The sequence below is a fragment of the Anas acuta genome, chromosome 1, assembly GCF_963932015.1.
Source record: "Anas acuta chromosome 1, bAnaAcu1.1, whole genome shotgun sequence".
Lineage (NCBI taxonomy): Eukaryota > Metazoa > Chordata > Aves > Anseriformes > Anatidae > Anas > Anas acuta.
The window spans coordinates 93093829-93112606 of record NC_088979.1 but is presented as its reverse complement, the minus strand read 5'-3'; the positions used below and the strand labels follow the sequence as shown (position 1 = coordinate 93112606).

The 18778-nt window shown below is 38.4% G+C and overlaps 1 protein-coding gene across 7 annotated transcripts in view; it reads right to left on the bottom strand.

Moving 5' to 3' along the window:
• Positions 1-18778, bottom strand: part of ERG (ETS transcription factor ERG) — a 149147-nt gene that overhangs the window by 56498 nt on the left and 73871 nt on the right. Inside the window, exon 1 of one of the 7 annotated variants that reach the window (XM_068688040.1) lies at positions 9812-9971. The exons of the other annotated variants lie outside the window; for them this stretch is intronic. Within the exon in view, the coding sequence (XP_068544141.1) occupies positions 9812-9829 (18 nt within the window). The 5' untranslated portion in view covers positions 9830-9971. Of the gene's footprint in view, positions 1-9811; positions 9972-18778 lie in introns of those variants that run through there. 7 annotated transcript variants of the gene reach the window in all.

Sequence of the window (18778 nt, the reverse complement as noted above, 5' to 3'; positions counted from 1 at the left end):
ACTAGGAATTCAACAGTAAAGTTATTAGACTACTTTGATGATTAAAAGAAAATTAAGAAAATATTGGGTTTGTAGATAAAATGTGCCTTTAAAAAAAATTTAAAAAAACTATTTTTGTGTAATTTTTTAATTCTGCTAAATGTTTATAAAATAAACTAAAAACAACGACTTTCATTGAAACATTTTCAAGAGAATAACTTGGCTAATACTACTAACAATACATACTTTCATTCTTCTCACTATGTAGCAGCCCCTTATGCATGCAAATATGAATGATTTTTGCTGTGTATCTATCAGACAACGACGGGATCTGTCTCTAAACTTTTCCTATATTTTCCCTCCAATTTAGTAGAAATAACATGAGTTTTTGATGTCTACCTAGACATAAGGCTTCTCACTATTTAAGCTCTCTAATGCCTTACTTGCTGCAGGTACCTCTGTCCTTACAGGTGTATAAAATATGCTGAATTCATCTTATAAATTTGATAAAATGAAAGTGGGGGCTGCCACCTCACCATTGCAGAGCCCAGGATGATGAAGAGGGTAGGCATGTTCTTAATATAAAACATCAGTGGAACAGCTCCAACACTTTCAGTCTGGCATGGATTTGTGTGGTCTACTGGATCACATCTATAATGACCATTAAATGGATACTGTGCTGTCTGTGACCCTTCACAGAGCTTGCTTTTTTGGCTAGGGCAGCCCAGCCTGATCCAAAGTGCAGTGAAGTCAGTGGAGAGACTCAGCACCTTAAACAGACGGAACTGTGCTGATCCAAAGCCAGGACAGGAAACTCTGAGGAAACATAAGAGCTACCCTGTTTGTTGCCTTGAGTATTTGTTTAGTGTTTTGGAATTTACTGACTAAAGCTGCATGGAAGAAACTTGGCGGCCAGAGACATTTGCCAAGTTGTGTTATTTTGGTAGTATCAGAACTCCTGAAATAAACCTAAAACTCCAGTGAGACTTCTGTGTTCATGTCATAGCCTCCTTGAACTCACTCTACCCAACTGCTCAGGATCAACCTGGACTGTCAGACCTGCTGCAGTCCTGTTTAGTAAGGCAAAATTTTTGTTTAGAACATGATGTGTCCAGTTCTCCTCTCAGTTTACATCCATCTTCTACCTCTATAACCTGTTGGATATAGTTGATACAGTTCTGATTTACTCCAACTTAGGAAAAGAGGAAAACTCAACAGACTTAATGTAGAGTCCAACAGAAACCCCCTGAAGTTTGAATTTCTTTGAGTGGCCACCGTGTTATATTTCCTATCACTGAAACAAGCATTAACTGAGGTGCCAACATCCATTAGTTAATCAACCAGACAGAAGCATAGTCCTGTGTTCCACACTCAGAAGTGGCTATTCTGTTGACTAAAAATTTCAATAAAAATACACTTCTGAAAATTAAAATGCATCACATTTTGAGTAGAGTAGACATGAAAAAATGAGCCTACAGATGATTCAGCTGGAGCTTGTGTTCATTAGGAGGGTTAATACAAATGTTCCTGATTGTTTCTGTTGTTTATGAATCTCGACCTTCAGAACAGCGCTGAAATGTGCTGTCTCCTAAAGATGTTCCCTACCGATATGACACACACTTTGCATTGTTTCATTGCACACAAGCATTAATATCCCAGAGGTAACCCACCCTTCTTTTAACGGCTGGTGACAGGTCCAATGGCTGAGCAAAAATCAGTTGAAGGAAAGGGAAGTCTTGTCGGAAATGAGATTAATCTTGTAACGAGTGTTCAGCCCTGATAACCCATCTGTGCAGAGAACTGCTTTAACTGGAGAGCAATTAACCTTCACCTGACAAGCTCTGTCCAACCGTTATAAACAACATTAAAGGCACAGGATCCCCCTCTTTTTCCCTCTTTATGTAGACTAAACAATCAGATCATGAATTCCATGAAAACGCTACATGCAACTGTGCCTTGATGACAAATCACAGGAAAATTTTGTAAAAGGTAATGGCTGCATGGAAATCATGAAAAAAAAAAAAAAAGTGTCTGGCCACCACTTTAGTGAGTTGCTCTGATTAGTAAAAATTGAGCATTTCCAAGGGAATACCTTACGCATGAGGAAAGCTGAAGTGAATATGCCAAAGACTAACAATAATAAAAATGTATGCAAGTAGATAAGAGCTAGCTAATCACGTCCCAGGGACATTCCTTTCAGGATGGAGTATGTACTTCCCCAACACTGCTGTGAACACAAAGCCAAAGGGCAACTTCCTAGAGCTTCTTCACCCATGGCCTTGTGGAAGTTACTTATCACAACTAGATTCAACTGGAAGAACCCATCTTCAGGAACTGGGCTTTTGGGTCAGATCCCCACAGGACCAGATCTCCTGTATGACAGCCAGTGTTCCAAGCAATGTGTTCACTTCATTCTTTGAATAGTCATTAAATCTACCCTGATTCCAGCCTGATAGACCAAAACACAGTTAAATATCTGCTCCTCCCCTCCCCACCCCCCTCCTTCCCCCAGTAGCCTAAGGGAATAACTGAACGTGGGTCTGTTCTTCAAAGATGAAAAGGAATGATCTATGAAAAGCCACAATAGCAAAGTACTACTCAACTCTACAGGGAAAGGCTGAGATACTGATCTCAGTCACAGCAGCAGAAACCTGGAGTGATTCCATGGGAGTCATTGGCAGAACAACGAACAATATTTGGGCTGAGCTCATGAATAACTTGGGTGAAAGCCTGTCCCTAGTCAAGCCATTGGCCAAATATTTTTGACTTCATTTTGGCCAATTTCACTTCAGGTTTCCTAAATCCTCATTCATTCTATTCACATGCCTGAAAGCAATTACTCTGAAGTTACAATTAATAGTGAAGGTTTTTTGTCTTTGTTTACTTTTCTTTTGTTCTAGGTTTCTCTTGTTCTTACCAGAAGTTTAAGTGTACAGCTTAGTCATGGTTTTATTTCTGTGTGCAGTGAAGCGAAATTTCCATTTCAGTTATTTTGTTTGAATATATATATCAGTATGAATTGCAAGAGATGGCCATGACTCTTTAATATCCAGAACATGGTATTTGTTGGAGTACACCTCAAGTGCTAGTGAAACATAAATTTTATTTGATTATGCATACAAATAAGGAAAGGATGCAGGCAATAAGCATGAAGATGGGGGAAGGTTGCTTACTCTTAATCTGACAAAATAACTCTGTATGTTGAACCATCTTACTTTGTAGTATCATAAAATGCTGAGCCACCTTTAATACCATTGCAGAAAAAAAGAAAAAAAAAAAGAGAGAGAAAAATATGTTTCATAGTCTAATGTATTGGTTCTAAACTTTTACACAAACAGATTTTTTGTACTGTGGCTTACATGTTTAAATAGTAACAGGTAGAACATTATATTAAGCAAGAAGGGCTTAGATCTTTTCAGTGAATTAGACATTAACAGATAGGAAGTTCCTATTGAAAGCATTTCCTGTATTGGTAGTCCCTGATTTTGGCAACTTATCTTAGTAGGAAATGAATGCAGGAAGTATCTGTCTACAGACTCTTTATCATCAAGGTAATTGCTGTGGCAGCATTTTACTGTTTATCAAGGTAATAAACATATAGTCTAAAAAAAGATGTTTTTCAACTTTAAAGAATGAAGTTTAAAAAAAAATCTTATGGGCTAGCATTGTCTTTATGCAAAATCTTCCACGTAGAATTTATATGCTGCCACTTGTTTCTCTCCACACAGCTGTAATTAGGGATTTGTCGCATTAAAAATTTCCCTTTCCAAGTGTCATTACAGCTCCTATAACCTAAGGAAGAGGAGTGCAAGTCCACACTCTTGCAGCTTTTTTCCCCAGTTATAACACTGTTTCTTTGTATCTTGCTATATGATCTCTATTAAGTCAGGTAGTTCTTCCACTTCCTGTAAACAGCTACTCACCACTCCTTCCTTCAGGTATTTTCATATACCCAGTCCTTGTAATTTGTTACTCTATTTCCTTCCCATCTTTCAGGCACTGCTTAATCAGACAAAACATGCATTTCATTCAGCAAGTTGGATCTTTTCCTAGTGCGAAAGGGTTAACATCAGCCTAGTGACACCAACAGTTGCAATACACACTCCAAATAAACATACCATGCAAGTGAAGGGTATGTTGAATCACAGTGAATCATATGCCTCCCTTGCATTTATTAATTTCCAAAACCTATTTGAAAGACCATTTGTCTGGTCCATTGTACAGGGACGATCACTTGGTGTGTCCTTCAGACTAGCTTTAGAAAAATTGCTATACCTCATCGTTATTTTTTTTTCTTTTTAATGTTTTGATTGTCATTTTATTAATTTCATTTTGAAACAAATTAGATTTATGACATGATAATTACCAGAGCTGTCAATCACTTATTTGAACACAGTAGTATTTTGTTGTTGCTGTTGTTTACTTGCTTGTTTTTGTTTTTGTTTTTTAAATTACTAATATTTCCTGGTTATTATCAACAATTAACCAATGTCTCATGGTTTTAATAATGCTACTATCTGCACAGTAAAAATCATCATCCTGGTAGCTAAGCATGCACTGCAAGGAAAGAAATAACTTCCTTGTGATACAGGATTGCAACCTGAATCTCCTGATTGAGACTGGGATTTGAGCTGAATTTTCAGTTCCTGGTTTCACCTGGTTTCAGATGGTTCCTGAAACAGCTTATCCCTCTGTTCACTGAGGTGAGCTGTTTTTACAGTCCCTCTTTTAAGGATGGGGTGAGGGGGATTAGAAGAGTCAGGGAATAAACTGAGGGACATGGCACTATCCAACCTCAGTCAGGCTTCTTAGCAACATTTTAAATAAACCCTGCAACCATAAAGACAGATACATCCTTTAAGGAAATAATTGATTCCTTTTCCAATAAGTGCTTTGGAGTTTTTGTATTGTTGTCTGTTTTGAACACAGGAAAATTTCTTCTATAATACACAAACAGGACAGCAGGATGACAAGCAGAACACATGCACATTTTGTCAGACCCTGGGCTTTTTATTACTGGCAACATGAAAAAAGGCTGGCATTTCTCTACCGTAGAATTATTTAACAAAGGAAATTAATTTTTAACTAGTTAATAATGAATCTGATAAAAGTCATGTTCCAGTCAATGGATTTTATTTATTTATTTTTTAATTTGACAAGGTTTGGAACTACATGTGATACTCCCTACTATATCACTTTTACTTTGCTTAAATTGGTAATACAAGTAATACAAACCACATTCTTCTATTTCTTTTCTCCACTTTACTGATTTTCAAAATAATTCTGCTGGCTTGATGTAGAAACTTACATTAAGAAACCTATTTTCTTGTGAGTGAAGAGCATTATATATTTTTACTGGCTTATGAACTGTCACATGGAAAATAAATATCTTCTTTCGGCAACAACATTTGTTAGAAATACTTCAGTATTTATCTTTCAGCAACTCATTCTCCAAGAGCACTAGATTCTTTAAACGTTATTTCTGAAAGACCTTTTTTAACTCATGGACCATACTGAAAAACATTTTGTTAAGAGATAATATAGTTCTTGTTAAGAAACAAACAAATAAGCCAACAAACCCAGACAGTCAAACATACACATCTTCCAGCTGTTGTTCCTTGCCTGGGGACTTACTTCTGGAAAGCAAGATCCTTATACTGGAGTTAGTTTTGGCTTATGTAGCCACAAACCAGCTTAAGTTAAATGACTGATGATTAAAAGCAAAAGAAAATAAAACAAAAATCCCCCAAATATCTTCTGTTCTTGTATGACTATTTTTTTACTCAAAATTTTACATTTATGTTTAAGTCAGAAATAATGTTTTACCTGGAAATAACTACAGGTCTGACTCTACCACCTTTATTGAGACAAAATCTTCTTGAAATTGGTGGAAACTTTGAATTAAGAAGATCAGGCTAAGTGGTTTAAAGCACTCTTTCTACTCTTGTTTTTGATTTATCAGAGCTCTTAGACGTGTGCTTGGTTTTAAGAACATAGTGCTATAACACCAAAGCCAATTGAAGTATTTACAGTCTTAAAGTTAAGTACACCATTGAATCACTTCATAACTGAGATGAGAACAAATCAGAAAAATCTTCAATTTTTTATTATTATTATTTTTAATGCAAGGAACAAAAGTACAAATTGCTGTATTAGTTCTATTAACCTCAGTGCAGATGCAGTTCTTTAAACAAAGACTTGAACATTTCCATATGCCAAGAACAGGGTTTTTTAAGTGCTTTCAGCTTCTCTTGATTTGGAAATATTTGAATGAGTACTTAAACTTTAAAAAGAAAGTGAGAGAAAAGTAATGTTATAGAAAGAAGCACAGATTAAGATTTCTCATAGAAAAATCTCACCGCTATGCTTATATATTCCTTTAATCAGTATTTCCATACACTTTCAAGATTTAGAAACCACAATGATTCTCCTGCCCTTTATCAAGGACACAGACTTTTTCTCCCAGAGAGCACAGCTTCCACACAAACTTTACATTAGAAATCAATAATGAAGGGGGAACATATTTAATAGTAAATTAGAGTAAAAGAAATATTTCCAAGTGTAATCAATTAGTCTTCGCAAAGTCAAGATAATGTACTAAATAGCTTTTCTAAAAATAAGTGTAATTGTACTGGCAAGCAGGGAAAAAAAATATAACAAGGTCTGCTACATGGCAAGGAAATATAATTCCAGTTGTATTTTTCTATTTCATATTCTTTCCTTCACTATCAGATAATGGCAAAAACCAAAATGACCTTCAGGACAAGTATTTTTACTTTATACCAAGGTAAAGCGTAAGTACTTTTTGCTTCATTATAAAACAACAACAACCAAACAAAACAAAACAGAGAAACAAAGACAGATGCCTTATTCAGAAGCCACGATGTTTTCTAAAATTGTGTTTACTATAACTATAGGGATGCTTATAATTAGCAGTGCTGTATTGATTCAGTAGTCTTCAGCTTCAGGGCTCTGCACCTTTGTGTTACTGCACACATCTGCCAGGTGCTGCTTGTGCCAGAAGAAAACATGTCACCTTAGCACTGAAATCCTGACTGCTAGACTTCCCCCTCTTGAAAAAGCCCTTTTGCAAGCCTTTGAATGCCAGAAAAATGTCACGGTGAGATTAACTCTACTACAGCAGGTTGATAGAAGTGAATACATTAGAAATACAAGCCTCCTAACTGTGTGCAGAAACTCAGACACCGCTTGCAGAGGCACAACCCCCTTTCCTCTCTGCAATTTCTTAAGCCATTCCCCAGGGAGCTGACTGTGCTCCAGTGACACAGTGGGGTCCCTGGCTGAGTGAGGTGGCCACTCAACTTGTGGCAAGCTATCTGGGAGGTGATCTGCTCACCTGCCAGTACACATCATGGAGGAGCAGAAGGGGCCCCAAAGCTTACACTAATGTTTGGCTTCAGCAACCTGTCCCAGTTAAGCCAGTCCAGTTTCCCATTGGTCTTGAATGCAGGTTTGTGGTAGGAGAAGAAAGAACTAAGCAGCATTAGGGGAGGCTACCTTTGCATGTGTGTAAATCTGGCGCAATTTCTACCTGGTTATGAACAACCACAACCCAATTTTTAGAAGTACTGACTCCATGGCTTCTCTAAAGACAAGAGTGGGTTCCTGGTGCAGAGATCCCACAGGAGGTTTCCCACCTCCCCTGGTCATAGCCTGGTGGCTGGGCTGCCCCTTGCTGGCAAGCAGCACAGGCCATTATTTTGAAATTGCAGAAACATCAGCGAAATCATATTACATAACTGTTTAGCAAAAGCACAAGCACCCTCTTGGCCTTCATATGGAAATTCTTTATTTCAGAAACCTCTCAGTTACATTACTTCTTTATGTACTCAGTATAGAAGAGGAATTGAATCTCTTTAGACTGGCTTAGCCTCATGTCAAAGTACATTTCCTGCACCTAGAGTGCAAAGCACCTGTCATTTCTTTCCAGTCATTTTACACTTTACACTTGCATAAATAAAATCCTTACTTCAGAATACAAGGCCTTCCCAACCCTTTGGGTGCCGAAATCCACAACAATTTGGGGTGCAGATTTCAGTCCGCAGAATTCACACTCCCAGATAAGGAGACCAAAGTGTACATTTTTCCACTCAGGAGGCTTTGCTGCCTGCATTGCATTAACAGGTTGCACAATACACAACTGCACACAGTATCTTCTCATCATGCTGTTAGGTGGAGGTGGAATAGCAATGATGACATATTGTTTATAATCACCTATTACAATTAAACAAATAGAAAATTTCAAATATGTATACATATATGCTCCTCAAAGCGTACGTAGTATCTAATCTCATTGTGCCACTATTTTTGAAGAAAAAAATCCCATCAGCACTGAGAGTGCATTCTGTTTAATAGACACCAAAAAGCACATTACTCTCTCAGCACATAGCTCTTTCTTTCAGCAACGCAATACTTGCCTCCCTGAACCTTGAGATTCTCATAGAGAGCCTGATCCTGTCCTGTCCTGTGTGCTCTGAAATGCATAGTGAAACCAAAGGGAATTCAACTGTTTCAGGAGCTATTTAGCAAAACAGATACTAGACAGCAATGCAGAGTAGATTCAGATCTTTGTTTCTATAGATAGCCTCTCAAAAGCATCAGCGATTACAAAAATAGAAGGTTCATTATTCTTCTTAACCACATTGTCTTCAGGCAAGACTTTCAGAATTTGAAAACTATAACAAATAGCATCCTATGATCTTTAAAATTTTAACAACTATGCAGACGTTACTGAGAAATCAAACTTCAGCTCCACTTAGCTAATGGCCAGCACCACTGCCATTCCATATCTCTTACTAAATCTCTGGCATAATCAGAAAAGTATAAAAATACACAATACCATGAAGAGAACAAATACCTTGATCCCAAACCTGATAATAAAGTGCTGCTGAGTCCTCACCGTACCTCACATGCTGTTTTGCTCTTTACGCGAAATTAGTTTCACTATCGCAAAACATTTAGTTGAAGTTACACTTCTGCAATTAATCACAGCTATTGTTATATCTATAACTGCTATCTGTTGCAAAACAGAAAGAAGCAAAAGCTCCAATAGAAAGACATTTAGATTTTCTCCCGTTTCTAAGTGACACAACCTGAAAAACTCAGCAAAACCATTCTTAAAACAAAAAACAAACAAACAATAACAACAACAAAAAAAGCCACACACAAAACATGCACTGAGATAAATTCATAAGCCGACATGAGAATTTTATTGTCCAAAAAATTAAAAGAAAAAGAACACACCTATAAGATCTTGCCGCCACAATTAAAATAACCTAACAAAAAGTCTTGAGTATCAGTCTAGAGTTTCTAGAAAAGCACATCATTAACATCTGCAGGATATGGAAAGAAGAGCTGGTGCCTCTCATTCCCGCTTGCTAGTATTTGTGTCCCCATCAACACGAGAAACATCTAAAAGTATCCAAAAGGCTAGTACTCTTAGGAACCCTTTTTTTTTTCCTTTCGGTGCACACCCTCTCCCCTTCTGGCAGTCCGCAAACACATCCAAGTTGTCAGAATGATACCTACAAGAAATTTCAGAAGCTCTCATAAAAGGGCTTCGCATATGCAATCCACAGCACTGAACAGTGAATTTAAAAAACCCAATTTTTTTTCCGAGTTTGAAGTTTTTAAGCCTTGCGGATGGTTGGAGTAGGAAAAAGGAAATTTACTAGGCAGTACAAAGGAAATCTTGTTGTCCTCTATTGTGGCAGTGGGGGTGTTGCCCAATTCTAACTTATCTAGGTTGATAAAGGAAACCAAAGAACACGCTACTGAAAAAAAATCCAACAAAAAGGTACCCCTTTCTTACCTTAATAGTGCTTGCCATAATGTGATCAAGATTATTGATCGCTAATAATTGCTAATAATAATTATTGCTTCGCTCTGACCAGAAAGAAGTTTTGATGAGGTTGTTTAGAGCGGATGAGATTGTGCTAACTCTGGGAAATGAAGTCAGCCAATGGCAGGAAGAGGTTTCTATTGGTCCTGGCCACTGCAGCTCGAAGAAACAGGATATTTGGGAGTGAAGAGATAAGAGTCCTAAAACAATGTTGTTTTTCTTGATGATATGTGACTAAAATCTTTTTTTTTTTTTTTTTTTTCCTAGCAAAAAAAAGTCTACTGCCTGTGACTGCCTAGGCAGGTGTGATCTGATGTGCAGTAAGTGTTACATGCCACTCTGAGGCAGGATGCAGATGTCAGCTGAAATGGGCCACATTCGGCACGGGTTTCAAGCAGTGTGCTCACTGGGGAATTGCTGATTCAGGGACACAGCCAGACTGGGTATAAGCGGGGGTATCTCCAAATATGTTAATGCAGTCTAGCCGGCTTACACCGCATCTATATTTGTCCATTACAGTCAAAACTGGATCTTGGGCTATTGACACTTTCTAACCTACCAGATCTAGCACGTTTGTTCTTAGACTAGACATGGGTAGATTGGTGACAGTAATTTCTTTTCAATACCTCTTTCTCACTGAGGAAAGGAAGCCACAGAAAGACATGCATTTCTTAAACAAATGTCTGAACACCTTAAACAGTCTTACATTGTCCATGCTCTTAGATTAGTTAGTTCACAGCTTTTCCTGCTCTATCCATGCATGAAAATCAGATGGTTTCACTGGTGATTCCCTTCCTGGTTTGAACATGATAGCCATTTTTTATACTATTATATATTTATTTGTCTTTTTGTAACAGTTGGCCATTACAGGGCACCCCAAAACTCCAAGCTGTGCAAAAAAAATACTGTCCCTGTCCTAGGCCCTGGCTTAGGAATGCTGAACTCCAAAAAAAAAAAAAAAAAAAAAAAAAAAAAAATCTTTAAAAAAAAAAGAGAAGAAGAAAGAGATTGGGAATGAGAAAGGCAGTGTTTCCACAGTGTCAGGCAGTGCAAAAACACACACTCAAAGATCCAGTGCTGGCACAATCCACTTGCTCTTTTAAGTCTTGCAGGATCTTTTTTTGTCAAAGACATGTGAATGTAAAGATTGCAAGCTTTCAGCTGAGGGATAAAGCTTGAGAAGAGGACTCTCAAAAATGTAAAGAAAAAAAAATGTCAGAATGTATTACTTCTTAAATAGTCTTGTAATTTTTAAAAGCTGCTCTGACTGTAACTGGCTTCTAATTTTTCAGTACCTGCTCTAACAACATCAAAACGTTGGACATTTTATTTGAAAGCACTGCAACACTAGGTAAACAATTCCCACTGTAGCAGGGTCCTGCCCTCTAACCAGGAACTCTGATGGGGTAAAAATAAATAAATAAATAAATAAATAAATAAATAAATAAATAAAAGAGTAAGAAATAGTGATGGCTTGTAGTAGCATTATTTAGTAGAGGTAAATGACCTCATCTTTTCCCAGTGCCTTCCTCTCTTGCTTTTTATGAAAAGAAAAGGAAACCAGAGTGTTTTTCTGTACCTGCTTTTGACTACCAGCAATTGGTATGCACTTTTTCCAAACAGTACACACTAACAGAGGTGGCAGTACTGGAAGTCCCAGTTCACTCTTTTCTTTCACTCTTTCACTCTTTTTTTTTTGGTCTATCCCGACCAAAAGAAGGTGAGAGGTAGCCATGCAGTCCTCCAGAGCAGCATCTGGAGGACATGAAGCACTACCTACCTGGCCCAAAAGTATTTGTCCTTCAGGCAACGGTCCACCTCACATGAGGCAGGGCAAAAAAAAAAGCTCCATCCACCCCCGCTGATGGAAATGGTTCCCTGAGGACCACATATTGGGAAATCTAAGGACACAGCTTTTGTGCTTGCACAAAAAGCTCAGGACCGGTGCAAAATAGGGATCTGGCAGAGTCATAGTGTGTCACACAGGTGGGCCTCTCTCCTTGCTCATCTCCAGCTTCTTTGAAGCTTTGGGGCCTCCTCAGCTAGCCCGTGGGGCTCTGGGAACCTCAGCAACCTCCAGATGCTAACAGAGAGACTGCAGGCAGCAGGTGCCCTGCTTTTACTCCCTGATCTGGGCTCTGAGGTGTCACAGGATCTATCCCCCTGTACAAGTTTAGCTCGATTTTATAGTTCACTTTAAGGAGCTCTGGTTTCTTCCATTGCAAAGACGATTTCTGTTCTCTTCAGAGCAATCCGAAGTCAGCACTGCTGACTATGTCCTCTATGAGTTTATTCATATAGATTCGTTTTTTCATATATAAATCCAGTTTTACACTGCTGAATGTCTTCTTGAGGACTACATTCATCAACTTACTGTGCTTCTACAGAGTAGGTAACTTCTGGTAACTTTCCTATTTTCATTATGAACAGTAAGAAAAGAAAGCAATTTACAGTAATTGTATTTCATGGGGATGTTGATTTCCTCCCTTTTCATCTCCAAACAATGAGTAAGTCAGCCAAGAGATTAGGACCTTTTTCTTGAAATTTCAAAGTGTTGTATAATGTTTCAGTTGGGTGACTTCCACTCTAGCTAAGCCCATAATATTTATATATATATTTATTTTTTCTTAAATATATTGAGACACTTGAAGTATCCAGCTCTCCAGTGGGTGGGATCTAACAAATTCATTCACAAGTAGGATTTAGTAATGACTCTTCTCCTGCCTGTCTCCATATATACAAACCTCTTGTTGATTTCTGTAGGGCTTTCAGAAGCATAAATCAAGCAATATCAGACTCTGCTGAGCTCTTTTATTATTATTACTTGAATTTTACAGAGCCCACAGCCTGGTAAGGATTTTGCCATTTTAAACTGGCACACATTCTGTGCCAAAGAATTCAATGAAGTTTATTTGACTTTCAAGCTAATAGCCACAGGCAGATTTCTGAGTGCTTACGCTTATGTTGATCCAATTGTGAGGCAGAGCTTTGGCATAGTAAAGAAAGGAAAATATTGGGTTATCAAATCACCATCATCCAGTTGCAAAAGAAAAATAGTACAAACACTTCTACTATTATTCTCTTTTATGCATTTTGTTAAGATTAAATAGAAAGAAAATATGCTTTTGTTATGTTAGGCAACTATGCACTATTGTCTGTAATAATGGTGTATGAGTTTGAAAAAATGTGTCTTTGTCAACAAGTAGAATGAAAACACAAAAAAAGTATTAAAAAGTATTAGAAAGACATATAAGCAACCCAACACTGCTTTTCTCCATAATTTCTCCCTCAAGCTTGTCATCTCAATTTGTCTGGGCTACTTTTTGTTGATTTTTTTTTTTTTTACATTCAAGCCTTCACCTAGAAACCACAGCAACAAAATACTGCCTTATCTGCTTAACACTACATATGTGCTTAAGTTTCTTGATCAAAACAAGATTTTTACACATGCTTTAAAGTTACAGCTGTGCACTAGTTCTTTCCTGGATACAGACAGGGTAAAATGCTGCTTTGAGTGCCTTCCATCTTTAGGACTAAAGAGTTCCCTCTTTAAAGAAGAGTTTTTATGCACTGAAGACCGAAGACAAATTTAGTTTGACCATGCAAAAGAAGTGATTAAATTGGGTCCTAAAATAAGAAGATGAATTTCCAAGGAAAAAATTGTGCTTGTTGAAGCCTTTATGGGATGTAGCAGAGGTATGTTTAGTATGTCTGTACTCACTTAATGACTAGTAAAATATTTCTCAAGCAACCATTTTTCATGCTATTAGAAATGATCCCACTAACTTTACAAAACAATCAATTCCTCATATTTTTTATATCATATGTGCTGGAGTGTTAGGATGTGGGAAATATATTACCGTATTCCCTATGTAAACAGCCCTGCAATCCATCTTGCTGTCTGGAGGTAAACCAAGAATGTTGCTCCCAGCCCTGGATGACCAAAAGGTTAGAAGCAACCTCTAATATCCTCACTGGAGCCACTAGGTCTTTTACTTTCACATCTCTAGTTCAGCAGTCTGCCCAGATAGCTTCTTTCCTTTTTACTCTATCAACTGCTATAGCACTGCTAATAACATGGCCTTTGTCCCTTTAACTGTATGTACTTCTTTATATTATAAATACCTCTCTTTAAATTCAGCAGGGTGATCTGGGGACACATTTGTCTTATCTGTTACACTAAGTGTGTGTATATACAGCATTTATGGGTAGGCTAGGCAACTCAAGGCAAGCGAAGGCAAAGGCAAGGCAAGGCAAAGCAAGGCAAAGAAAGGCAAAGTAAGAAAAGGCAAGAAAAGGCAAGGCAAGAAAAGGCAAGGCAAGGCAAGGCAAGGCAAGGCAAGGAGCAAATTTCATTTCTCTTATCAATATTCCAGGTAAAAAAGATGCTCCACTTTAGGCAGAACCTGGAAAACTTGACTTCAACAAAGGACTTTGTATTGCCTTTTTTTTTTTTAAGTAGATTTTAAGAAACTTAGGGAAATTAGTGCTACTCCATGGCATGTGAAAATACATCTGTAAAGGTCTTAATCCTCTAAAAAAGACATCACATTTTGCTTAAATGTAGCTCTGAATATTTTGTTCAGCTTGGCCATGCTCCGCTTGGTGCGTGAGGGCCAAATAAGCTCTTATCAAGTTTTCACCACATGCTTCAACGGGACTTCCTCCCTTTAATTCATGGCTTTCAGCTGGTTCTGAAGAAAATGTCAGCAAATCTGTTCACAGGGGGGAAATTCTCCCTTCCCCACAAAGAAAGCTCTCACAAACGGTCTTCCAGCAGGGGAACACACAGAGGTGCCTAGAAGAAGAACAGTTTCACAACCTGCCCCCAGGTGCTGAGAACCAGCAGCCTGGGCAATGCCCTGGGGGGTGACCGACTGTCGTCCGCCATCCTCAGGGCTGCTGGAGCTCCAGGGATGCTGTGGGAACTCCTTCCTTCCATACCCGAGGGGGTTTGATGCAGCACCCAGGACTGAGGATGCAGGACAAGCTCCATCCTGGAAAAAAATGGGGTATGGTTCCAGGGTGAATCCCTGACCAGTGACCCATAGCTGTGAGGGTAACTCCAGGAGGATGGTGCTACTCTGAGCACTTCTGCCAAGCTCCAGTCACTATATCAAAGCAAGCAGCCCACATGAAGCTGCATTATTAATGTTATCACTGCCTGTCCACTGGGGTCATGAGGCACGAGTCCCACAAAAAAGCACCCTTTCCTTCAGCATCATTTCCTTCAGCATCATTTCATGCCTCTTGTTTGCCTTTCGATCAGCCTCAGCACCACTGGCGAGGGACATCCCCTCGCCAGTTTTAGCACCCGAGCGTCCCCTTGGGCAGGGAGCCACGGGCATCCCAGCCCGGGCCGGCTCCTGCCGCTGCGGTCACTAGAGGGTGCTCCGTGCCCCGCAAAGGAGAGCAGAGGCTCCTCCAAAGCGACACGATGCACGCACAGCTCTTGTCAGGCTCTGAACTGACTTCTTGTCACAGCAGGAATGTTTTAACGGCGGCAGGTAAAACAGGTCCCTTCCTGCTGCCGTGGCACCCATCACCGGGTTTGCCCTCAGGACTGGTTTCTACTTTTTCTTTGCAGTCTCCCGTCTTTGCTTCCTTTCAGTCCTTCCTTTCAGCTATCCCCAGCTGCTCCAACCCATTCAGCCAAGTAGTCTGTTCACATCTTACCGCCCTCCTCACCCTCTTTACTACGCCTCCGCCACTGTCAGAGCAATGAATTGCCCTCATTTGCTGTCTGAGGTGAAAAGTTGAGAGAAAGCCTGGTTTGGAAAGTCTTTATTTTTATTTTTATTTTTATTTTTATTTTTATTTTTATTTTTATTTTTATTTTTATTTTTATTTTTAACTTTACTTCACGGAACAATAGTAGCAAAGTCTTCCAATTGACACATTTTTACAGAAATCAAATCCTGGAAGTTTTCAAGTCAAAGTAGTACACTTACCAATTCTGAGTCTGCAACTTTGACTCAAGATATTTAATTTTGCAGTACCCGAAATATTTTTGATAACTTCACCACTTTGTGACCACCTTGTCCATTCTGATTATCTTTGGAGACCAGCTCTACTCTCTACATAACAAATACCACAGGAGTGGGAGATGAAAGAAATGGGAGCTCTGTTTGCCTGAATTACATTGGCACAGTCACTATTATTAAAACACTGGAGTTATCTGTAATATTCAACATATGTAGTTCATAACAGCCTAGTGGGAGAGGGAAGTGCTGACATACTCATTTGCAGGCAGAGAATTGAGCCACTGTCTGCTGCAGTGGGATTCCTTTCAGCAGGCTTTAGCCGTCTTGAATGTAGGTGTCCAGACTAGTTCTCCAAGACATCTTATGCAGCACCCGATACAATTTTATTCACGTCGTTCAGTCTCACCTACAACAGCTACTTAAAAGAAGTGAGATGAATCACACCCCTAAAGAACCCATTGCCTACAATGGGAACCTGCATAAGACACCCAGCTTTTGGAAAATTCTGCTTACGTGAGATGAATCTCATCCCAGCTTTCCTTTGATTCTCCCTTCATTTTCCAATCTCTGAAATGTTACGAATTGTACCGCTGAATGCCAAAGGTGTGCTGTATGGATTAACAATTAAAGTGTGCTGAGACTTTTGTCTGAAACCTGCCACCAATATGAAGTTTATTTGTTTTATATTGGATGCTAATTTAAAGCTGGTTAAGTGGCAATGTTACCACAGGACAAAGAAAGCACTTCAAATAAATAAAAAAAAAAAAAAAAATCTCTGCTAGGAAAAAAAGAAATAAATGTTAGGGCAAGGGGTAACATTTTTCATCACTTTTTTTCCAACTGTTTTAGACAATTTTAACCAAACTACACAATAGTTTGAGCTGGTTATTACACAACACTGTCCTTCAAGGTCTTACTATCCCTAGATTGATGGGTATTGCACGCAGCAAATATGTCTGGCATATTGGATTTCTACACCGTATTAGTGAGGCTGTTTTGAGATTTTCATCAAGAATGGAACCTATTAAAGTGTCTCTCACACTGTTCTGGCATTTATAGCGTGCTTTGGAGGACTGTGTGCTCTTTTTTCCCTCCTCAACCAGGAAGTCTATAGAAAATGCTTTCAACTGCTTTATTTGACCTTTCACCTCTGGGTTTTTGGTTTTTGCCTAATCTGCAAATTTGAATAGGAGGTATAGCTGTGCTTTTTTTTTTTTTTTTTTTTTTTTTTTTCTTAAGTAACCAGTCAAATTCCTTTAAGGACCAGACACGCTTCTGAAACTGGGACTCTTTTGGTATTGTACTTCTTTGTTAGTGGCTGTGAACAAGAAACAGATGTGAAATATCTGAATTTGAAACTTAGTGACCCAGAAAGACTGGGGCTAACCCAGATCATTCTTAATAACTGAAAACTGCCACCCTTTGACCACCTTGAGATACATGCAAGCACCCAGAAATATTCACCATCCCCAACAGACAGACAGACACAAATAGAAACCTCGGGCCTTCTATATATCTTCATGCTAATCGTGACCATACCAGGCATCTCACAATAATATCTCATGCTAAGACAGAAATAACTGCTCTGTCTGAAGAAAGAATCCCTAGCCTGGTTCCACAGGTTGAAGAGCAATGGGGTTGCAGCTGATGAAGGAATGCACTAATTACAGTTCTCCAAGAGCACTCTTCTTTTGTTAAGATCATGAAGAACAAATTCAAAATTGAAGTAGCAGGATATATCATTCCTGTTACTGTTTCTAAATACTAGACGTATGCTGCAACAATTATTTTGCAATTTGATTAAAAAAATAAATAGAAATAAAGCACTCAGGAAATCTGATAGCACATCTTCCAGGAATACTCCCAAGGCTAGGATGTGTGGTCCAAAAAAGATAAAATGCACACATTTCTATAACTGTCTGATATTTTTGCCTCTCTCTGTCTCTCAGTAATACCATATGCCTTATGAGAAAAAAAAAAAGAAAAAAAAAAAAAAGAAAAAAAAAGTCATTCTCTATTTTGAATCTCAACTATACAATTATAATAAAAATATTTATCACCTTTTTGAAGAGCAGAGCAAATATGTTGAGAGGAAATAACAATCAAAATTGCCTGTGGAAACTAGTTTCATGTGGTTTTCTTAGGAGCAGAAGATAGGCCTCAGAGCACGTTATGATTATATGCTACAAACAGCTCACTCATTTCTCTAGCATTGAAAACCCTCACTCCTCTCTTGTGTTAGACCCCATGTGTTGGAGCTTTACCCTGTGTCTGCAGTGATGATCCTGCAAGATTGCTTGGGTGGTAGAAAAAAGACTTTTTTTTGGAAACTGGGTGATTCCAGGAATGGCTTGTTGGCAACCCTCTACCTTTGGCATTATTTAATCAGTTTACAAAAAAAAATATCTTTTCACTACCAGAAGGAAATGTGCCTCTTTTACAGAGTAGCAGTGTACCTTGAATCTATAAAGCTTGATGACAAACACCAAGTATTTCTAATAGCCAAGAAATACCATGCTGACAAAGTCCTACCTGATCTGATTTCTGTACGACCACATTTCTAAAGCTCGGTGCATTAAGAAAAAGACATTTACAGCAACCCACAAGAAAAATAGATGATTATCTTAGAAGTACTACAGTGAAATTGAAGTACTTGGCAATGATAAAACAACGTGTTTTCTGTTGGGGACTAAATATATTGACAAGAAAGAGTGAAAAAGTGTTCTCAATTACTTTAATGGATAAAAACTGTGAGCATAAAATGCTTACCACTTTGAAAAGAAAAAACAACAACACTAAAATAAAAAACAACAATGTATATTGTTAATTGCCAAGATAATTCCAACTCAGAGTTTTTACAGATCTGGGATTTGTAATCATCATCACAATCTTACTCCCCATGTCTAAAGCACTTTGTTGGTTACCCAATGTTTTAAGAAAAAATAAAGAAAAT